At 37.5% G+C, this 24339-nt stretch overlaps 2 protein-coding genes across 2 annotated transcripts in view; one reads left to right on the forward strand and one right to left on the reverse strand.

Annotated features, from left to right (window-relative positions):
- Positions 1-1707: 1707 nt before the first annotated feature.
- The window catches only part of F8 (coagulation factor VIII), a 207744-nt gene continuing 185112 nt past the window's right edge, over positions 1708-24339 (reverse strand). The window contains exons 23-26 of the mRNA XM_054572236.1: positions 10967-11111; positions 10187-10335; positions 9199-9375; positions 1708-2407 (exon numbers count right to left, since the gene is read on the reverse strand). Of these exons, the coding sequence (XP_054428211.1) occupies positions 2252-2407; positions 9199-9375; positions 10187-10335; positions 10967-11111 (627 nt within the window). The 3' untranslated portion in view covers positions 1708-2251. The remainder of the gene's footprint in view (positions 2408-9198; positions 9376-10186; positions 10336-10966; positions 11112-24339) is intronic.
- LOC129069570 (histone H2A-Bbd type 2/3) lies at positions 23834-24187 on the forward strand. The gene has a single exon (XM_054572238.1). The coding sequence runs from the start codon at positions 23834-23836 to the stop codon at positions 24185-24187; it is 354 nt and encodes a 117-aa protein (XP_054428213.1).

Genomic DNA, 24339 nt, shown 5'->3' on the forward strand with positions numbered 1-24339 from the left:
AAAACTGTTACTTGTGAATCAATGAAATACTCAATAGCATTACCCTTTGGAACCCATAAAAATAGATTATTAAATTAGACATAAGAGTGCTTAACCTTTTACAGAAAATAAAACCATATTACCTTTGGGGTTAGCTTCTCTATCAGGCTATAAAGCAAAACAACTTATTGATTTCTGTAAATTAACCTCTAACCTCAAAAGAATCTTACAGGACTATAAACCATTTGCACCTTGATCAGTTGTGCAATGTGATTATATGTACTGTGACAGCTATGGTATAGTCTCCAAAAAAGATGAGATTAGGGTCAAGCAGGATTATTAGAAAATGCTCCAGCATGGAAAAAAGCCACACAGCTATTCTCTTGCTTTTTCTGAGATTGCAATAAATTTTTCTCTTATCCCAGGAGCTCTTGTTTTCAAATTGCCCTGTATTGTAAACTTTAGATGTTTTTTTCTACCTGCTCTATGGCATATCCTTGCCTCTAGCCCTTTTTATCATCCAGGAGATGTTTGTGTGTCATAGTGAAGGGAGCAGGCAGATATAAGAAGCAGTAAACTTTTTAAAACCTTATCTGTTGGCCATTTAGCAAGGTGGGGGCAGGTTCCTCTTGTGTGCTACATGTGGCTGACTGGAGTGTTTTCTCTCTGTTTTCACCAGCTTGGTTTTCTTCTCACTTAATATTTCAACTATCTAAGTGGGACTCTAGTTTTCAGTCTTGGTATAAAATTCCCTCCCCCCCGCAACTCCCTGCTGCCCCGTGACATTCTTGTTGCGTCAGCTCAGCAGGCAATTTAGCTGAGGGAGGGAGTAAAATGAGTGCACTATTAGAATTACAGTGTTGTATCTCCTCTCCCAGATAGTCATGGATTTTCCTCATTTTTCTGTAGAAATATGAAAAATATATCCTTTAGAAGCCTATTATGATTGTTACCTTTCTTGATCACCACCATTTCAAGGGGACATTGTCATTTTATTTCAAGTTTCCCAATACCTCTGTGATTCTAACTTATTATATTTTTTGTTGATTAGAAAGAATTAAGACCAAATGGCTTTTTAAAAAAGATTTTATTTATTTATTTATAGAGAGGGGAAGGGAGGGAGAGAGGGAGAGAAACATCAATGTGTGAGAGATAACATCAATTGCATGTCCCCAACTGGGGACCTGGCCAGCAACTCACCTGAGGATATGTTTATTAATTTGAGAGAGAGAGAGAGAGAGGAAGATGGAGGAGGGGGAGGAGAAGGAGAGAGAAACATTGATTGGTTGGATTGAACCACCAGCCTAGGTGAGTGCCCTGACAGGAATTGAACCTGCAACCTTTTGGTGTACAGGATGATGCTCCAACCAACTGAGCCACCCAGCCAGGGCCAAAAATAGAGTTTAATATAGTAGTTCTTATATTATCTCCATTTTACAGATTGTCAAAATGACTTGTTTTTTAGCTTTAAGGCTGTGGTGATATGATCCCCAAATAGGTTTTGTTCCATGCTTGAATATGATAATAAAAGTTAAAAAAGTGAGTTTTATTTTAAATATTCAAAGCTTAATCTGAAATGCTTACATCATGAATATCTCTGCTAACTTTAAATACATTGTTTTTCTACAAAGGAGGAAGTGGTGGCTGTGTGAGAGACCTAATCTGTCAGCAGGAGAATGCTTTCCAGATGGGTGTATGTGTATATATATATATGTATATATATATGTATATATGTATATATATAGAGAGAGAGAGTCAGTGTTCAAGCAGCTGTAGAAAAGCTTAGGAGTTAAATAGGATGCAACACTCCCATAACATGCTGGATCAATGACAGCTCCTTCGGGAAGCATCAGAGCAACGTCTACTTGGACTGCATACTTGAAATACATAGAAAAATGATAGCGCCAAGGGCAGTATAGGGAAGGAAGTAACCCAGAGGCCAGGCTCAGGGGTAAAAGGCAAGTCTGAGAGGCAAGCTGGACTGGAGTTAGGCAATGGTTTGGGCTTAGGAAGGAGGGGGAAGGGGGCTGGCAAGGGCTTTGCTTAAATGGGGACAGTCTAGGCCAAAGTGGGATGGTTGGTTATCCTAGTGCCACCAGGTTAGTAGGGGTGGGAGGGGGCACTTAAGACAATATAAACAACTATATTTTACTACATTTTATGGAGGTAATTCTACGTTATAGTGGTTTTATTGGATCAGGAGAATTTATGAAGGTCTCAGAACTATTCCCTTGAAAATGCCAAAGGTCTCACACTTTATTTCTTGTTATGCTCAGTACAGCTGCTGTGCCTCACAGCCCAGAACCTCCAGCCTCAGGGCAATCTGGTGCACCCAGCTCTGAGGGTGAATTCTAAGGTAGCGAGTCAGCAGTGGTGGGTCTAGAGAGTTCACCACAGGTGTGAAGGAGTCTTGATTTCCCTGAAAAACCTGAAAGAGTAATGATAGCATTTATTAGTTGTCTAACAGGAAAAAAAATGATGTTTTCCCAACATGGCTGGGGAAAGTGGGTGTGACATTTAGAATTAAGGGCAACCTGTTTGCCTGCTGTGGAAGCCTTTGTCTTGAGTTCTTGGACAACGCTAACTCTTTTTATCATGAGAGCCTTTGCATAGGTGGTTCCCTGTGCTCAGAATGCTCTTACGCCGTCTGTTGCTCCATTTTTATCCTTTAGGTTTCTGTTTAAATGCCATCTATTTAGAAAGATCCATGCCATGTAAAACAGGACTCTTGTTGACTCTAAACCTCAACTTCTTCATTTTCTTCATAGCATTCAATATCTTCTCATTTATTTGTTTACATGGTTATTGACTGTTCCCTGCTTTCATCACCAAATGTCAGCTCCATGAGAGCAGAGACCTTAGTCACTATAGAATATTATGCATAATGTATATATATATGTGTAGGATATATAGCATATTGTATATAGATGGCAAATATACTGTAAACGTTTGTTAAAGTTTGAGAAAAATTTTGAGGAACATTAAGATTCCTATTCTGAGATTGTTTGACAAATGTTTATGCTATATTTGGAGGCTTGCACATCTGTTAGACTTATTTCTGGTTATTTCCCCTCATGTTTTTATTTTGAAATATTATCAACTTCAAGAAATTGAAAGAACAATAAAATGAACACTTAAATCATTCAACTAAGTTCATCAATTGTTAACACATTGATATATTTGCTTTCTTTCTTGACACACACAGAAACACACATTTTCTGAACTACTTGAGAGGAAGTTGTAAAAATCATAGCATTTTAATTCCAAATACTTCAGCAATCCAAACCTAAAAATAAGGTCATTTTTCTACATAACCACATGATAACATTATTATACATAACAAATGTGATATTGATATCACAATGATATATTTATACAGTTTTTCCAATCCAGAAATTAATAAAAGATCACATTCAATAAAATATCACAGATTGCTTTAACTTATATCTCTTTGAATCTTCTTTAATCTGTTGTAGGACAGACTCCTCTCTGGTCTTTTTTTTGTCCTTCATGATATTGACATTTTAATGTATCTATCTATTTATTTATTTATTTATTTGGATTTGGAAAATTTACTTTGGAAATTTTAGGCACTGCCATTTTAAAAGTCCAGGACCATTGTGCTGTAGAATGTTCTACATTCTAAATTTCTGTGACTGTTTTCTCATTACAGGTTTTGGTTAAGTGTTTTTGAGAGTACTATGCAGGTGATATGCCCTTCCTACCACATCCCATCAGGGGACACATGATACCAGTTTGTCCCTCTATCGATACAAAGTTTGATCACTTGGTTAAAGTGGTGTCCACCAGATCTCTGTTATAAAAGTGGTAATTTCCCTTTCTTAACAAACAATCTGTGAGACCATGTAAATATTCTGTTCCTCATTAAGCTTTTATCCAATGGTTTTAATATCCATTAAAGTTCCTTATAAGCATTAAATAGTATATTGATAGTTTCAGTTTAGTTTTCTAATCTTGTCATTCCTTCCACATTTTTATTTCATGGCAGAAGGCAGAAGCACAAGAGACTGAATCAAATACGCAATCACATTTAGAAATTCTTTCTTCATATTTTCTTGTTCCAGCAATAAGAGGTGCTTTTGTAAAAAGTTTGGGAGATGTTATTAGGTTTCTTAGTCCAGGAGTACCCCCTACTGTTGATAAAGTGAAATGCAATTTATTTCTTTAATAGACGGAGTTTTAAGAGGTTTGTTTCTTGTGATTTTATGATTTGTTTTTTGGTTTTACAGGACACTTAATTCCCAACATTTGACTTTTTTTGTTCATCACCAAGCCTCCAAGATATGTATTCCACTTCACCAGAAAAAAGTTTCCCAATCTGCCATCTCCGGTTCCACACACTTTCAGTCTCTTTCCTTTCAGTTATTCACGAGCCAATGCTATGATCCAGCAGCTCTCAAATATTGGTGTTTCATCACTCAGGGTGTGACTTTTTCTTTTTAGAGGTGATTTTATCTGTATTTTACCACTTCTAGGTCTCACACTGACCTTTTCTTTTTTTTTCAGTCTCTCCTGAACTCTCTCCAGAGTGAGCTCCAGGGCTAGGACAGTTAGCTTTGCAGGTTTATTTTCTACTTACTTGCAAATTGAAACTTACAGTATTTTTTGTTTTCTAGTTATTCTGTAGGTGAGTTATTAATGTTTTTATTTAAAATATATATTTGCACCATATATATACGTGTGTGTGTGTATGTATGTATATATATATTTGAAAGCTGTATGGAAAGACTTAGGCCCTGAAGAGATACTGTGTGGACAGAAATGTCAAGATTTGTGAGGGAGGGAGCTATCTAGGAAGTGGATCCATCCATCTATCCCCACTGAAGTGACCTAGATCACAGACAAACCAACCAGCCAGATCAACCTAAATTCCTGATCCACAACATTCTGACCAAGTTTTGGGTTAGTTTGTTATATAGAAATACATAATTGGTACAGTGGTCATCCTTATCTTATTCTCAATCTCAAAGGGAAAGTTCTCTGTGTTTCACCTAAAATGTATTTGCTGTAAGAGCTTTGTGAATACCTTTTATCAGATTAAGGAATTTTCCTTCTAGCCCTGGCTGGTGTGGCCCAGTGGATTGATTGCCAGCCTACAAACCAAAGGGTTGCCAGTTTGATTCCCAGTCAAGGCACATGGCCAGATCCCTAGCTGGGGGTATGTGAGAGGCAACCACACATTGATGTTTCTCTCCCTCTCTTTCTCTCTTCCTCTCTTTCTAAAAATAAATAAATAAAATATTTAAAAAAATTTCCCTTCTAGTATTACTTTGCTAACTTTTTCATTAAGAATAGATGTTGAATTTTATAAAATGCTTTTTTCAGCATTTATTGCTTATATAATCCTTTAGTCTACCAATGTGATGGACTATATTAATTGTCTAATGTTAAAGCCAATATTGCATTCCTAGGATAAATCCAACTTGGATACATATTGTTCATATTTTATTTTAGATGTATATTCATGAATAAAGTTGGCCTATTATTTTCCTTTCTAATAAAATTGTGCTTGTTGGTTTCTGTCGTCATCATAAAAAGTTGGATAATGTGCATTTACCCCCCATTTTTCTGAAAAAATATTGCTATTATTTCTCCCTTGAAAATTTGATAAAGTATTTCACATAGCCATCTGGATATGGAGTTTTCTTTGTAAAAAGATATTTGAACACCAATTCAATTTCTTAAAAGGTTTAGGAGTTCCAAGTTTTCCTTTTCCTTCAGTAAGTTATATTTACTATGAATTAATTCATTTAATCTAATTTTTCAAATTTACTGATAAAAGGTTAATAAATATCCTATTAATTTTTATGCTGGGAGGATTTTACTGGATGGTAAAATCACTCATGTATGTAGGAAAATTTTTTAGCTTTTGTTTTAATACATTAAAGAAATTCTCACTTGATTTTTTTTTTGGCAGGGAGGTTTCAGATTTTTCCTTATAATGTAATAGTTAATAATGTAAGTATTATTAACTATCTTCTGATTTTCATTCTTGTTTAGAAATCAGCTGTCAATTCATCACCCTCATTATGGTAATGGATGTGTCTTCTGGTATCTTTTTTGTTGTGGTAAAATGTATATAAAATAAAATTTACCATCTTAACCTTTTTTAAGTATGTGTTCTGTCTCTAGGTATATGCTTATTCTGGATATTTCATATAAATGGAATTATACAATATGTGGTCTTTTATTTCTGGCTTTTTTCACTTAGCACGTTTGAAAGTTTCATCCATGTTGTAGCACATATCAGTACTTTTATCTTGTTATAGCTGCTAAATGTATTCACGTCTAAGTTTTTGTTAATTGCTCATTTTCAGTTCTTTTGTGTATGTATCCAGTAGTGGAATTGCTGGATCATATGGTAATTCTATTTACCTTATTGAGGGACCACCAAAATGTTTTCTACAGTGGTCGCCCCATCTCCCATGACCATCAGGAATGTGGGTTCCAATTTTTCCTACATCCTTGCTAACACTTTTTATTTTCTGTATTTTTATAAAATTGCCCTGGCTGGTGTGGCTCAGTGGATTGAGTGCTGGCCTGTGAACCAAAGGGTCACCAGTTCAATTTCCAGTCAGGGCACATGCCTGGGTTGCAGACCAGGTCCCCATATGGGGATGCACAAGAGGCAACCACACATTTGATGTTTCTCTCCCTCTCTTTCTCCTTCCCTTCCCCTCTCTCTAAAAATAAATAAATAAATAGAATTATAGCCATACTAGTGGGTGTGAAGTGATATCTTATTTGGTTTTGATTTGCATTTTCCTAATGACTAGTGATGTTTATGTTCATGTGTTTGTATATCCTCCTTGGAGAAATGCTTGTTGAAGTCTATTGTCTATTTTTAAATTCAATTTTTGCTTTGTTATTGAATGTAAGAGTTCTTTTATATCCTGGATACTGGACCTTTTATCAAACATATGATTGGCAAATATTATCTCTCATACAGTGGGTTGTCTTTTCAATTTTTTGAGAGTATCTTTTGATATATGAAAGTTTTTTGAAGAAGTCTACTACATCTATTTTTCTTTGGTTGTTTGTGATTATGGTGTCACACCTAAGAAACCACTGTCAAATTCAAGTCATCAATATTTACCCCTATATTTTCTGCTAACAGTTTCAGAGTTTTAGCTCTTATATTTAGGTATTTGATCCATTAATTATTTTTTATACGGTGTGTGGTAACAATTCTTTTGCATGTGGATATCCCGTTTTCCCAGCACTCTTTGTTGAAGAGACTATTCTTTTTCCATTGAGTGGACTTGGCATGCTTATTGAAAATCAGCTTATCATAGATGTATAAGCTTATTCCTGGACTTCGATGCTATTCCACTGATTTGTCTATCTTTATGTCAATACCACACTGTTTTGATGACCGTAGCTTTGTAGTAAGTTTTGAAATTGGGAAGTGTGAGTCCTCCAACTTTGTCCTTTTTCAAGATTGTTTTGGCTAGTCTGGGCCCCTTGAAATTCTACATGAATTTTTAGAACAGCTTGTCTATTTTTGCAAAAATGTCCATTGGGGTTTTGATAGGGATTGCACTGAATCTATAGATAGCTTTAGATAGTATTGCCATCTTAACACTATTAAGTCTTCCAAGCCATGAACCTGGGATATCTTTCTATTTGTTTTGGTCATCTCTAATTTTTTCAGCAATGTGCTGCAGTTTTCAGTGTACAAGCTTTACACCTCCTTGGTTAGGTTTATTCCTAAATATTTTATTCTTTTTTATGCTATTGTAAATAAAATTATTTTCTCAATTTCCTCTTTGGGGTTTTCATTGCTTGTACAATCAATTTTGTATGTTGATCATGTATTCTGCAGCTTTGCTGAATTCATTTATTAGCTCTCAAAGTTTTATTTTTGTGGATTCCTTAGGATTTTCTACATATAAAATCATATCATTGGCAAAGAGAGATAGTTTTCCTTCATTATTTCCAATATGCATGCCTTTTATTTTTTTTTCTCACCTAATTTCTCTGGCTATAACTTTCAGTAAAATGTTGAATAGAAGTGGCAAAATTGGCCATCCTTGTTTGCTTGTCACTTCATTATTTCTTCCCTTTCATTCTGAAATTCCAATAAGGTATGTTAGGCTTTCTCTGCATGCCATATTTATCTTAATTTCTTTTTTATATGCTTCATCTTCTGTGCTCTTCTGGGTAATTTGTTCAGACATACCTTCCAATTGACTAAATTCTCTTTGTGCCTAATCTGCTATTGTCTTTTTGATTTTTAAACTTCAACAATTATGCTTTTTTTATTTCTAAAAGTACTGTTTCCCCCAAAAACTGCTTTATAATTTTGGATAGCCATTTATATTTATGTTTCTATAGTTCATTGCTTTAAATATTTTATGCATAATTATGGCATAATATATATTTGACAATGTCAATTGGATGTTGTTCAGGTTCTAAATCTGTATTGATTGTTTCTGCTCGCTTGTGGTCGAGTAATTTGTTTTGTTTTATAATTGCTGATCTATGTTTATGATCTTATTACTTTAATATGTAGGACTCCTGGAGACCTAAACTAGGAGTGCTTTCTTCTAGAGTGGACTTGAAAATGGTTCTTCCGGATGTCAGGAGGTGTTACTTGTTTGAAACTACTTTATTTTTTTTTCTTAAAATTTGTTTTTTGTTATTCTATTATAGTTGTCCCAATTTTCCCCCTTTGCCCTCCTTCACCTAGTCCCCTCCCACCCCGCTCCCACAGTCAATCCCCGCACTGTTGTCCATGACTGTGGGTCATTCATACATGTTCTTTGACTAGTTCCTTTCTCTTCTTTCCATCATTATCTATTTTAGCTCCTTCTGGGTTCATTACTTGCTCAATGCAGAACTCTCACATTCAGTTTTCCTTGCATTTTGCCCAAAGTTTTGCCTCCCAATAACAACACTAATATAAGCATTTCCCTTAGGAAAGTTTCTCTATTTTGCATTGTCTCATTTTCACCTCTCCTTGCTCTGATTTAAGATTATTTTAAAATAAAAGTTTTTTTTTCTGTTGTTGGTGGGGATAATATGTCCTTGCTTGGGGTCACTATGTCCTCCCAAAATGCTTTTCATGGTGTCAATCTATTACTACAGATACTCAGTAAAGTTTACCCTGAAAGTTTAATCATGTATCAACTTTGCTATATCTCTAAATATCAAGCTCTAGGACAGATTTGTGCCTTTCCTATGATAGCAACGTACCTTTACTTTGCCATTCTGAAGAAATGGAGTCCAGTTATGGCCATCTTGACTACTGGAGATGATGAACTCCTTTACATACATGCTGGTAAGGAGAGATTTCGCTCCCTGGGTGGTTATTCCTGTAACTTTCATTGTCTTCTGGAAGTCCACTTGCAGCCACTCTTTCGGATTATTCACCTGAGGAAGTTAGTTAGACTAGTATCCTGTTGGTCACTATTTGCTCCCAGAAATACCCAAATCCCTTCTTAGTAACCATGTCATAGCACTTATGCTCTGCATTTTAATCGTTTGCTTGTCAGTCTCCCTTTTTAGACTCTAAGTAACTTGAGGGCTAAAATTTTTCATTATTCATTTCAGTATCCCCAGGGTCAGCTATTTAATAGGTGCTTTGTAAATGTTTGTTGAATGAATATATAAGCCATATACAGACTGACTACATTATGACCAGTTTAGCAATGTGTTATATGACCTGTTTTGTTTAAAATAAACTCATGGAGGAAATAAAATAACATAAAATAAAATAAGCAGAGACCATTAACTCCATTCATCCCCAAAAAACTATTCAGTGATTGAAAAATCACATACTAAGTGGCTCTGGAAAAGAACTACGGCCAATGAAATGTACATGACTGTGACCCTTTTCTTTGAGGCACTGAGAAACTTGCAAAGAGCTAATTATTGATATTTTTATCTGTAAAACTAGACTTCAGCAACTACAGTTCTTTGACAGATATTAGCCTATTGCTGCATCTAGAGATTCTATTTCCAGATGGTTCAATTAAGAATCATTTCCCCCAATAAATGCTGTGTGAAATCACATGGCAACACTAAATATCTGTGGGTTTTTTCTGTCCACAGCCAACCATTCTTTAGGAACAACCAGGTGACAGAAATACCTCTGAAGAAACGATCAAGGGTTTTCCTTATTGTTTCCCAACTAATACTTCCCATTCTGTGTCAGTTAGATGGAAAATATGTTGTCTCTTACCTGGGGTCTCCAGGCATTAGTCCTGCCCTGGAGGTGAAGTCGGGCTTGTGAAGGAGGCCAGGTGGCAAATATATTGTTTAAGTAGGATGAGGCAGTAATTTGTGCATCTGATATTGTTTTACTCTCCATTCCTAGTGGAATGCTGCAACCTCAAAGAAATGAAACCATAATGTAATCACAAGGACAAGATGCAGCCTTGGTTCCACTAACCCGTCTCTACTGGCGCTCTAGGACTGCTATCATCATGGTATCATTTCCCAGGTATTAACTTCTGCACTGATTCTGTCATTGTTAACATGCCCCCTGTTTTCTGGTCAGTTCTGCTCAGCTTTGTTGGATTTTGATTTGCCTTATTTTAAACAATATGTTAATTATTTATTTTTAGAGAGAGAGGAAGGGAGGGAGAAAGAGAAGGAGAGAAACAGCAATGTGTGGTTGCCTCTAGCACATCCCTACTGGGGACCTGGCCTGCAACCCAGGCATGTGCCCTGACCAGGAATCGAATAAGAGGCCCTTTGGTTCACAATTTGGCACTCAATCCACTGCGCCACACCAGCCAGGACTGACTAGACTTATTAATAGTAATGTAGGAGGTGGCTACCCATGGGGAACCCCATTGTTAGAATGCTCAAGTCCTGGATTTGCCCAGGACTGTGCTGGTTTTAACATTGAAGTTCTATGTGCTAAGAAAACTTCCAGTTTCTGAAAAACTAGGACCATTAATTAATTATCCTACTCATGGCTGGGAGACGGAAGGATATGAGATGACTTGGCACTTACTGTTTAAATCACAGCCCATCAACTCCATGCGAAGAGTACTGCGGGTGCTGTAGTGTGTAGGGTGCAATCGTATGTACCGAGCAATAATTGGAGGGTTAAAAATATTGTGTTTTATTCCAGATGAATCCACATTGCCAAAGAAGACCTGTAGAAAGGGATCAGCACAGATACATGGAAAGTGAAGACAGAGCAAAAAGCAATTCCTCCCAATTATATCTTCCTTCTAATTTTGCTTTGTGCATTTCTCAAAAGCAACCAACACTCAAAACCATTCTGGCTAGACAGGTATTAGGATAGAGTACATGAAGGAGAAAAACGCCAGGAAGAAGGGTGGAAAAAGGAAGATTAGGTCTGTGCAGGTGAAGTAGTCTATTTTGGGGCCCTGTAAAAAGTTAACCAACAGTTGAGGAGGCCATTTAGGCCTTTGCTAATCCAGTGTGGACTACAGACCAGCAATATTAACATCATTTTGGAGCAATTAGAAATGTAATATCTTGGGCCCTATTGCAGATTTACTGAATCAGAACATGAAATTTGAGAAGCACTAGCTTAAGGCAGAGTCATTTGTGAAATAAGACTGGCTTATCGTACTGGTTTCAACAATCTTCTAAGAATGTGGGCTCTGCAGTCAAATGCCCTAACCAATGTCACCTCAATAAAATAGAATAAAATAAAATAAGATAAAATAAAATAAAAAAAATGTGGGCTCTGTGTGTGTGTGTGTGTGTGTGTGTGTGTGTGTGTGTGTGAACTGCAGGACATTAATTAATGATTCCTTATGTATGAATTCATAAGAAAAATGTTAATATCCAACATGTGGGATTTAGGACCTTGACATGTCTACATTCTAGAGAAAAGTACATGACCTATTTAAGAGAAAATAAACACAGTTTGAGAAATATGGTAGTAATGCCAATTGAAAAGGCCTAGAATTAAAATATGGTATATAGTATAAGGAAAGTTGAAAATCATCTCTCATAAAATACCTGATATTCTGTATCTGCTTGAATACACTAATATGGGAATCAATCTAATTTGTTATACAGCATGGGGAAAAGTAGGTTTATAGTTGTTCATATGGAAAATAATGCAATAATTAATAAATAATAATACAAGAATAAACTCTGTTTCACATACTCACAACTGTAAACCTATTTTTGCCCCACACTGAAGCACACATCAGAGTTATCATATTATAGAGAATTTAAAAAAATTGTTCTGCCATGTAACAAATTTTTCTTCCTATGGGAGAAAAAATATTAATAAATGTATAGCATTTTCCCCATTAATTACAGCATTATTTTTGATAACTGTATCTGCTTCGTTTTTTACTCAATCCTTGTGTCTTGGTTAGAAACCTTCTTACGGAGACAATGCATTAATTCAACAAATAGTTAATGACTACACAAATTCTATATTATGTAGATTATGTGCCAGAAACTGTGCTAGATGGTTTCACTGTTGAATTCTACTAAATGTATTTTTTTAGAATTAATCAAATCATTTATTTTCTTTTTAGTTTTTTTTCAACTTAATGACGTTAAAAAACCTTTCACAGTGATTGGGTTTTTGTTTTTTCCCCTCCCTCTCTCTGTCCCTAGATTACCTGTTGACTGAAGTAAAGCGAGTAGTACATAACAGAAATGCTTACAGAAGCATCAAAAGTAACATCACACAAATAAACAAGTAGCAATATTATAGTCAAAATAAGAGGTCAGGACAAAAAAATCATTAAATGATATGTAAAATACTCGTTTACATTAAACCAGGTACATCTCATTGCTAAAATACAGTAGTCACAAAACCTTATAATTTTTTTAATTTGGCATTTATTTTATTTTATTTTTTGTATTTTCAAACTATGTCTTTATTTCACTTTAAAGGAGAAGGGAATGGATAAGCTCATCTTTTGATCAAGGAAATAAAAGTTTCAGCTTTCCAGTTCCTCAACAATAGATAACATTTTTTTTCATAAGGGTTACATTACTTTTCTAATTTTTTTTTCAATTACAATCTACATTCAATATTGTTTTGTACTAGTTTCAGGTGTACAGCATTGTGCTTAGACAATCATACTTTACAAAGTGTTCCCCCTGATATTTCCAGAACTGAGCTGGCACCATACACAGTTATTACAATATTATTGACTATATTTCTTATGCAATACTTTACATCCTTATGACTATTTTGAAACTATCAATGTGTAATTCTCAATCCCTTCAACATTTTTCATTCCATCGCCCCACCTCCTCAACTTTGGCAACCATCAGTCTGTTTTCTATATCTGTGAATGTGTTTGTTTTGTTTTTTTATATTGTTTTTTAGAATCCACCTATAAGTGAATTCATATGGTATTTACCCTTTCTCTGACTCACTTATTTTTCTCAGCATGATACCCTCTAAGTCCATCCATCCTGTTGAAAATGGTAAGATTTTGTTCTTTTTTTATGACTTAGTAATACTCCATTATATATATGTACCACAGGTTTTTATCCACTCATGTATTGATGGGAACTTGGATTTCTTCCATAGCTTGGCTACTATAAATAATGCTGCAATGAACATAGGGGCATATGTATTTTTTTGAATTAATATTTTTGGCTTCTTTGGATATATACCCAGGTGTAGAATTGCTGGGTCATAAAGCAGTTTAATTTGTAATTTTTTGAGAAACCTCCATACTGTTTTCCATAGTGCCTGCACCAAACTGCATTCCTAGCAACAGGGCACGAGAGTGCCCTTTTCTCCACATCTTGTCAACACTTGTTTTATTGATGACAGCCATTCTGACATATGTGAGGCGATATCTTATTGTGGTTTTAATTTTCACTTCCCTGATGAATAGTGATGTAGAGCATCTATTCATATGTCTATTGGCCCTCTGAATGTCCTCTCTGCATAAGTGTCTATTCAGGTCCTTTGCCCATTTTTTAATTGTATTGTTTCGTTGGTTGTGTGTGTGTGTGTGTGTGTGTGTGTGTGTGTGTGTGTTGTATGAGTTATTTATAAATTTCTGATATTAACCCCTTATCAGGTGTATCAGTAGTCAATATGTCCTCCCATTCAGTGGGTTGTCTTTCCTTTTGTCAATGGCCTCTTTTTAGTTAAATATAGTTCAATTTATCTTTCATTTCCCTTGCTTGATGAGATATATCAGAAAATGTCCAACATTTCGCTGCCTATGCTTTCTTCTAGGAGTTTTATTGTTTTGAATCTTAAATTTAAGCCTTTAATCCATTTTAAGTTTATTCTTTTATATGGTGTAAAAAAGCTGGTCTAGTTTCATTTTGTGTATGTATTTGTGCAATTTTCCCATCACCACTTATTGAATAGACTGTCTTTACCACATTGTATGTTCCTGCCTCCTTTGTCAAACATTAATTGACCATATAGACATGGGTTTATTTCTGGGCTTTCTATTCTGTTCAATTAATCCATATGTCTATTTATTCCAGTACCATGCTGTTTTGATTACTATGGCCGTGTAGTATATTTGATATTAGGTAACATGATTTCTCCAACTTTGTCCATCTTTCTCAGAATTGCTGAAACTATTCAAAGGCCTTTTGTGGTTCATTATAAATATTTGGATTATTTGTTCTGCTTCTGTGAAATACATCATTGATATTTGATAGGAACTGCATTGAATTTTATAGATTGCTTTGGGTAGTATGGACAGTTTAACAATGTTAGTTCTTCCAATCCATGAACACAGTATATTCTCTCATGTATTTGTATCTTCTTCTATTTCTTTCTTTAGTGTCTTATAATTTTCTGAGTACAGGTCTTTTACTTCCTTAGTTAAATTTATTCCTAGGTATGTTTTTTATCCAATTGTAAATGGTACTGTTTTCTTAGTTTCCCTTTCTGATAGTTCATCATTGGTGTATAAAATGCAACCAATTTCTGGATATTTATTTTGTATCCTGCTACTTTACTGAATTTATTTATCAGTCCCAGTAGTTTTTTGGTGGACTCTTTAGGATTTTCTATATACAGTATCATGTTATCTGCAAATAATGACAGTTTTACTTTTTTCTTTCCAGTTTGGATGCTTTTAATTTCTTTATCTTGTCTGATTGCTACAGCTAGAACTTTCAGTACTATGTTGAATAAGAGTGTTGAAAGTGGATACCCCTGTCTTTTTCTTAATCTGCAGGGAAATGCTTTCAGGTTTTTTTTCCCCATTGGATACGATGTTAACTGTGGTTTTGTCATTATGTTGAGATATGTTCCAACTATTTTACTTTGTTGAGAGTTTTTTAGATCATAAATGGGTGCTGCACTTTGTTAAAAGCTTTTCCTGCATCTGTTGATATAATCATATGATTTTTATCATTTATTTTATGTGATGTGTCACATTTATTGATTTGCACATATTGTACAAACCTTGCATCCCAAGAACAAATCCCACTTGATCATATGTATGACCTTTTTTTGGTTACTTATTTATTAATTTATTTTTCCATTGCCATTTAGTCTCCTTATACCTCCCTCCCCACTGCAATCACCACGCTTTTGTCCATGTCCACGAGTCCTTCCTGTATTTCACAGAACTAGAACAAATATTTCAAAAATTTAAATGGAACCACAAAAGGCAACAGCAATCCTGAGGAAAAAAAAACATAGTTGGAGGACTCATGCTACCTAATCTCAAACTATATTATAAGGCCATAGTAATCAAATCAGTAAGGTATTGGCATAAAAACAGACACATATATCAATGGAACAGATAGAAAGTCCAGAAATAAACCCACATTTTTATAGTCAATTAATAGTCAACAAAGGAGGCAAGCCCATACAATTGGCTAAATACAGTTTACAAAAAATGGCATTGGAAAAATTGGACAGATATGTGCAGAAAAACAAAACTAGATCATCTTCTTATATCACACACAAGAATAAATTTAAAATGGACTGAAGACTTAAATATTAGACCTGAAACCATAAAAATCCTAGAAGTAAACAGGCAGTAAACTCGTGGACATTGCTCATAGCAATATCTTTAATGATATATCTCCTCAAGCAAGGGAAACAAAAGAAAAAAATAAATGGGACTACATCAAACTAAAAAGTTTTTGCACAACAAAGGAAATAATCAACAAAATAGAAAGACAACCCACAGAAAGGGAGAACATATTTGTTGATACATCTGATAAGGAGTTATTATCCAAAATTTGTAACTGACTTACAAAAGTCAACACCAAAAAAAAACCCTCCACCAAAATAAACAAACCCAAACAATCAAATTTAAAAAATGAGTGAAGGACCTGAATAGAAATTTATCCAAAGAGGGCATACAAATGGCCAATAGACATATGAAAAGATGCTCAACATCACTACTTATCAGAAAATTGCAAATTAAAACCACAATGAGATATCACCTCACACCTGTCAGAATGGCTATTATCAATACATCAATAAATGAGTGCTGGTGAGGGTGTGGAGAAAGGGGAACCCTTTTGCACTATTGGTGGGAATGTAGGTTGGTGCAACCACTGTGGAGATACCTCAAAAAATTAAAAATGGATCTACCTTTTAATGCAGCAATTTCCCTTCTGGAAATTTATTCCGAAGAAACCCAAAACACTAATTTGAAGGAACATAAGCACCTCTATGTTCATTGCATCATTATTTACAATCACCAAGATAAGGAAGCAGCCCAAGTGTCCATCAATAGAGGAGTGGATAAAAAACTATGGGACATTTACACTATGATTTTTTTAATGTTTCACTGGACTCAGTTTGCTAAGATTTTGGTGAGTATTTTAGCATCTATGCTATTCAGGAATATTGGCCTATAATTTTCTTTCTCTGTAGTGTCTTTATCTGATTTCATAATTAAGATAATCCTGGCTTTGTAAAACGAGCCTGGAAGACTTTCTTTCTGTTGAAGTTTTTGGAATAGTTTGAGAAGGATCGATGTTAGTTCTTCCTCAAAATTTTGGTGAAATTAACCTGTGAAGCCGTCCAGTCCAGGCCTTTGGTTTGTAGGAAGTTTTCTGATTACCACTTTGATTTCATTAGTTGTAATCAGTCTGTTCAGATGTTCTGTTTCTTCTTGTTTCAGTTTTGGGAGATTGGATGTTTCTAGGAATTTATCCATTTTGTTCAGATTGTCCAATTAGTTGGTATATAGTTGTTCATAATATTTTCTTATAATCATTTGTATTTATATTGTATTAGTTTTTACTTCTTTTATTTTTTATTTTATTTATTTGGATCCTCTTTTTTTCTTGATGAATTTGGTTAAAGATTTATCAATCTTGTTTATCTTTTCAAAGAACCAACTGTTGGTTTCATTGATGTTTTGTTTTGTTTTTTTTTTACTCTATTTTGTTTATTTCTGCTCTGATCCTTATTATTTCCTTTCTTCTACCACTTTAAGCTTTGTTTGTTGTTCTTTTTCTAGATCCTTTAAGTGTAAGGTTAGATTGCTTATTTGAGATTTTTCTTGTTTCTTGAGGTAGGCCTGTAATGCTATGAATTTCACTCTTAAGACTGCTTTTGCTCCGTCCCATATATTTTGTGTTGTGGTGGTCTCCTTTTCATTTGCTTTATGGTATCTTTTATTTCTTCCTTCATCTCATCATTAACACATTCCTTGTTTAGTAACATGTTACTTAGCCTCCACGTATTTGTGTTTTTCAGTTCTTTTGTTGTGATCGATTTCTAGTTTTACACCAAAAGAGGTTTGTTATTATTTCAGTCTACTTATATTTATTGAGATTTGTTTTGTGTCCTAACATGTGGTCTGTCCTGGAAAACGTTCTATGTGCACTTCAAAAGAATGTGTATTCTCCTGCTTTGTCATAAAATGCTCTGAAGATATCAATTAAATCCATGTTATCTCATGTGTCATTTAAGATGAGTGTTTCCTGGTTGATTTTCTATCTGGAAGATCTATCCATTAATGTCAGTGGGGTGTTAAAATCCCCTACTATGGTTGTTTTACTGTCAATTTTTCCCTTTATGTCAATTAAGATTTGCTTTATATATTTAGGTGCCCTTATGTTGGGTGGATAAATGTTTACAAGTGTTATATCCTCTTGTTGAATTGATCCCTTTATCATTATACAGTTTACTTTTTGTGTTTTATTATAACCTTTGTTTTAAAGTATATTTTGTCTGATATAACTATCGTTACCTCAGCTTTTAAAAAATTTCCGTTTATATAAAATATCTTTTTCCATTCCTTAACTTTTAGTGTGTGTGTCTTTCCTTCTTAGGTGGGTCTCTTTAGACAGAATATGTATGGGTCTTCTTTTCTTATCCATTCATCTACTCTTTGTCTTTTGATTAGAGAATTTAAGCTATTTTCATTTAAAGTGATTATTGATAGGTATGTATTTACTGCCATTTTATTCTTTATAACAATCTTCCTGTTTTCTTCCTTCTTTTTAAAGATGACCTTAACATTTCTTGTAATACTGGTTTGGTGATAATAAACTCCTTTAGCTTTTTCTAGTCTGGGAAGCCTAGTCTAGTCTAGTCTTTATTCCTCCTTCAATTTTAAATGATTGCCTCGCTGGGTAGTGTAGTCTTGGTTCTAGGTTCTTTCTTTCATCATTTTGAATATTTTGTGGCATTCCTTTCCAGCCTGAAATATTTCTGTTAATAAATCAGCTGATAGTCTAATAGGAGCTTTCTTGTAGTTAACTAACTGTCTTTCTCTTCCTGCTTTTCAGATTCTCTCTTTGTCTTTAACATTTGCCATTTTAATTATGATGTGTCTTGGTGTGGGCCTCTTTAGGTTCATCTTGTTTGGGAGCCTCTGTGCTTCCTGGACTGGAGTGTCTTATTTCTTCACCAGGTTAAGGAAGTTTTCAGCCATTATTTCTTCAAATAGGTTTTTAATCCTTTGCTGTCTCTCTTCTCCTTCGGTACTTCTTTTTTCTTTAATGATTTTATTTTATTTTTAGAAAGAGGGAAAAGGAGGGAGAAAGAGGGAGAGAAACATCAATGTGTGGTTGCCCCTTGTGTGTCCCCCACTGGGGACCTGGCCCATAACCCAAGCATGTGCCCTGATCGGGAATCGAACCGGCGACCTCTTGCTTCACAGGCTGGCATTCGATCCACTGAGCCACACCAGCCAGATCCTCCTTTGGTACTTCTATAATGAGAATGTTGTCATGCTTCATATTTTCCCAAGGCCCCTTGAACTATCCACATTTTTAAACTCTTTTTTCTCTTTGCTGCTCCGATTGTGTGGTTTTTGCTGCCTTATCTTCTAAATCATTGATTTGATCTTCTGCTACATCTAACCTACTGTTAGTTCCTTTTAGTGTATTCTTCACTTCAGTATTGTATTCTTCATTTATGACTGGTTATTTTTTATGGTTTCTATGTCCTTTTTCATGATTACTATGTCTTTAAGTTCTCACTGAGTTCATTCATTCTTCCCCTAAGTTTCTTGAACATTCTTCTAAACATTGTTTTGAACTCTGTATCTGGTAAACTGCTTGCCTCCATTTCATTCAGTTCTTTTTCTGGAGATTTCTCCTCTTTTTTCAGTGGAGGCATGTTTCTTTGTCTCCCATTTTGGTGACCTCTCTGCATTTGTTTCTGTGTATTAGTTTGATCTGTTGTCTTCCAGTCTTGGACTTATGTAGTAGGTGTCCTGCGGGAACATTAGTTCAGTCCTCTTGATCACCTGAGCTGGGTGCTCCACGAATGTCGCTCGCATGGGTTATATGAGCCCTTCTTTTGTATTGAGTCTTGATTATTGTTGGCCTGTCTGTGCATTGGTTCAACCCTCAGTCTTCCTGACTGTGAGGATCAACCCTGACCACAGTGTATGAGCTGCTGTGCAGGTGCTGACCACACAAAAGAGAATTCACTTCAGCAGGGCCTGGTGCCTGCTGACCTCTCCCTTTGGAAGTGCAACTTGTGGAGTTAATTGGATCCTGCCCTGATGCTGTCTGAAGCTCATCACTGGGTGTATTGGTTCTGGGACCTATTGGGATGGTCTCTGGTGAGGCTCAATGTCACACACTGCCTGTAACTGGCCCTGGGCAACCTGTTTGGAACTACAAAACAATCCAAAGTTTGTGGCTGCCTATGCTGGGCCTTGGTGTGCATGGGAAGGACCAAGCTGTGTACCAAGGCTGGCTTCCAACAGCACCGAGTCTAGTGACAGTTCAGTAAAAGGCCCAAAGCACCCTGAGATCCACCTCTGCCTGCCTTTACCTCCCAGTTGGCTTTTAGACTTAGCCACTGAAAGAGGTTCTAGCAGTACTCAAGTTGCTTGAGGAAAGTTCTCATTGAGTCACCAGGTAGGGGTGTGTGGTGTTCACCAGACTGATACAGGTTCAATCTCGGTGTCTGTGATGGGTCTCTGGCCACTCAGGAAAAGTCCCAGGGTATATCAAGTCTAGCTGCCACTGCTGGGTGCCTGCATACCTTTGTGGTGGGGTGGGGTCTCAGGAAATCTTCAGGGTGAGGCCTCCAGAGTTTATCAGGCCCAAACAGACCAATATTTGGCTGTGTGAAGGGAGAGCTCTGTACCAGTCAGGTGAGTGAGGGAAAGATGCCCCCCTAACTTAGAGCCACACAACTCAGCCTGTTCAAGATCCTGGCAGGAGCCAGAGCTCAGCAGGCAGTCCAATCAGGAGTTGGGAGGGTGGGGCTTGTGTATCTCCTCTGAGGGGGAGTTCTGGTCAGGCTTGGGGGAAGGAGGGAGGAGTGGCCCCTGTCCCAGAATCACACAACTCATTCATTGACACCCAGAGTCTGCCTGCACCTCTACACCCCTGCCTAAGCAGCTGATTCCTCAACAGGGTATGAGCTCTGCAGGGTAGGGTAACAGGGAATCCAGAGGGTGTGGCTATTGCATTCCCCCAGGCAGATGCCATAAGGAGGGGAGTAGTCCACCCAAGAAAGATGGTGTCTGTGGTGTGGGATAGGGCTCAGCACAGGGATCCTGGCGTCTGTCCCTTCAGCTCTCTCCCCAGAGCCACAAACCCCAGTTTCTCCTCACATGACTCTAGTCTGCTCTGCCTTCCCTCCTCCAGAGCCTAGACTGAGTGGCTGTGGATGAGGTTTTGTGTGCTGGCCCTTTAAGAGGGTGCCTGTTTTTCCAGCAGACTCCTTTTCCCCTGGCAGTCAGACTCCCCACTGATTTACACAGCTAGATATTAAGTGGGTTTTCTTCCCAGCTCTGGTCCTCTGGACTGGGAGCCAAGCATGGGGTTGAGACGTGCTTCTCAGGGAGAACCTTTGCAGCTGAGATATCCCTCCAGATTCTGAGCCCTACCCCATAGTTGCATGGTCAGCCCTTTTTGCCTCCTACCCTTCTTACCAGTCTTAATGTGGCTTCTTCTGTAAATCCTTGGGTATGAGACTTCTGTTCAGCTAGTATTTGATTTGCTATTCAGGTTGATTGTTCTATATTTTAGTTGTAATTCCATTTTGATCCTGGGAGGTGGTGAGTATACCATCTACCTACTGTGCTGCCTTCTTGGATTTCCCCTATACTAAATGTTTAAAGAATGCCAATCCTTCTCAAACTCTTCTAAAAGATAGAAAAGGAGGGAAAACTTCCCAACTCATCCTACAAGGCCAGCATTACCTTGATACTGAATAAAGACATCCATACCACAAGAAAAAAATTACTGACCAATATCCTTTATCAATATGAATTCAAAAATCCTCAAAAGAATTTTAGCAAAGTAAATCCAGGAACATTATAAATATTGTATTCCATGTCCAGGTAGGAATTATTACAGGAATGCCATGATGATCCAACATAATAAAAGTTGTTAATCAACACCACATTAATGAATGAAAAAGAAAAACCCACATGATCATATCAGTTGATGCAGAAAAACATTCAACAAAGTCCAATAATCATTGATTTAAAAAAAAAACACAAAAACTAGGAATAGAAGGACATTTCCTCAATATAATAAAAGGGCACTTAGGAAATGCCTGAAGCTAATGTCATACTCAATGGTGGAAGACTGAAAACTTTTCCTCTAACATCAGGAACAAGATAAGAATGCTTGCCTTAACTGATTCTATTCAAGACTGTAATGGAAATCAATGATGTCAGAAACAACGAGGTAAGAAAAAGAAATAAATAAAAGACATCAGAATTGGAAAGGAAGAGGTAAAACTATCTCTATTCTCAGGTGATATAATGCTATATATTAGAAATTCCTAAAGAATCCACAAAACACTAATAAAGTTCATAAACAAATTCAACAAGTTAACAATTCTATTTAAAATAGCATCAAAAGAAATAAAATACATAGGAATAAATTTAGCCGAGGAGGTACAAATCTTGTGCACTGAAAACTATAAAGAATTGCTGAAAGAAATTAAAGATGACTTAAAAATGGAAAGATATCAGCACTCATGAATTGGAAGTCTTAATATTGTTAAGATGGCAATTCTACTCCAAGTCATCGACAGATTCAATATAATTGCTATCACAGTCCCAATAATTTGTTTTGCAGAAATGTAAAAGCCAATCTTAAATTCAAATGGAACTTCAAGAGACTTTGAATAGACAAAATAACCTTGAAAATGAAAAAGAGTTGGAGGACTCACACTTTCCTATTTCAAAACTTAGTATAAACCTGCAGTTATCAAAACTATGTGGTGCTAGAATAAGGACAGATGCATAGACCAATGGAATGAAAGTAAGAGTCCATAAATAAAGCCATAATTCTATTCATGGGTATGTACTCCCAAAGAACTGAAACAGGTGTTCAATTAGAACCCTGAACAGCAGGGGTCCCCAAGCTTTTTGGCACCAGGGACCAGTTTCCGTGGAAGACAATTTTTCCATGGATGTGGGGGGCAGGAGAAGGGAACTGGAGGCAGATCTCAGGCAGTAATGTGAGCGAAGCTTTTGCTGCCACTCACCTCCTGTTGTGCGGCTCGGTTCCTAACAGGTCAAGGACAGGCACCCGACTTCGGTCCCGGGCCGGGGGGGGGGCGGGGGGGAGGGTTGGGGACACCTGCTGTACAGGAATGTTCATTGCAGCAATACTCACAATAGCCAAAAGGTTGAAGTTACCCAAACATCCATCAAGCGATGAATGGGTGCACAACATATGGTCTATCCATACAATGGAATATTATTACTCAGCCACGAAAAGGAATGATTCATTCTACCGGGGGGGGGGGGTGAATTATAACGAGAGCACTGTGTTTGGTGAAAATAGCCAGATACAAAATGTCACCAGCACTGTGTTTGGTGAAAATAGCCAGATACAAAATGTCACCTATTTATTGTATGATTGTATCTCCAAAATAGGCAAACCTCTGTGAACAGGAAGCAGGTACCTGTTTGCCTGGGTTCTGGGGGAGAGGAGAGGTTGTTGGCCAGGGGAAGCGGAGGGGGGCAGTGGGGAATGACTGCCTGATGGGTACAGGGGGCTCTTTTTGGCGTGGTTCCAACGTTTTGGAAGTAGACAGTTGTGATGGCCGCCCAACACCACAAGTGTATACCTGGTGCCACCGGATCATGCACGTTTGTTGCTTTTTCTGTACAACGCTCCTGTCCAGTGGAAAGAGAGAGCTCCCTCAAGGTGAGGGTCCAGTGCGCCGCGTGGGCAGGGTGCTGCCAGCGCCATTTCTTTGCAGGCCCACGCCCAGGCCCGCCGGGGCCAATGGGAAAGCAGTGACCTCGTGGAACTTATGTGTCACACAGCGCGTGCCCCACAGAGCGGCTGCTCCGTGGTCGCTAGGATACAGAGTAGGGGCCTGTGGAACGGCTGTCTAGAGAGGTTGGGACCAACTGGCGGATCTCACTTCACCGCACGGTACCACGCTGCACCGCACCGCACCGCACCGCACCGCACCGCACCGCACCGCAGCACTCCACAGCGCACTGCAGAGCTAGGCCCAGCGCCCAGCATGCCTGGTCGAAGGAACCGTAGACGGTCGTCCGGTCACGGTCACGGTCACCAGAGTCGGAACCGCACCCCCGACGCCAGAGCTGAGCTGCTTTTCTCCGTGAGCCACTTGGAGTGCCTCCTGCGGGAACGCCACTATGCCCTGCGTCTAAACTCTTCCGCGCCTGTGTTCCTCGCAGCCGTCCTGCAATATCTGATCGCCACGGTCCTGGAGCTGGCGGGCAACGAGGCCCAGAGAAACGGCTGCCGGCGCATCACCCCACAGCTCGTGGACATGGCCATCCACAACAACGCACTGCTCAGTGGCTTCTTTGGGAGCACCACCATTTCCCTGGTGGCCCCGGACTGGGAGTAGCTGCCCATCAGGACGAGGGTTCCCCGGGCCTCAAGCCTAGGGCGCCAGGCCTGCTCACAGCCCAAGCAGCCGGAGCCTGTCTGGTGCCTTGGGCAATGTCGTTGAAAATAAACTGTTTAAACTTTCAAGAAACCCACGTGCCTGCTTCAGTC

The sequence above is a fragment of the Pteronotus mesoamericanus genome, unplaced genomic scaffold (assembly GCF_021234165.1).
Source record: "Pteronotus mesoamericanus isolate MK-2021 breed Mesoamerican mustached bat unplaced genomic scaffold, CSHL_Meso_final contig_226, whole genome shotgun sequence".
Taxonomy (NCBI): domain Eukaryota; kingdom Metazoa; phylum Chordata; class Mammalia; order Chiroptera; family Mormoopidae; genus Pteronotus; species Pteronotus mesoamericanus.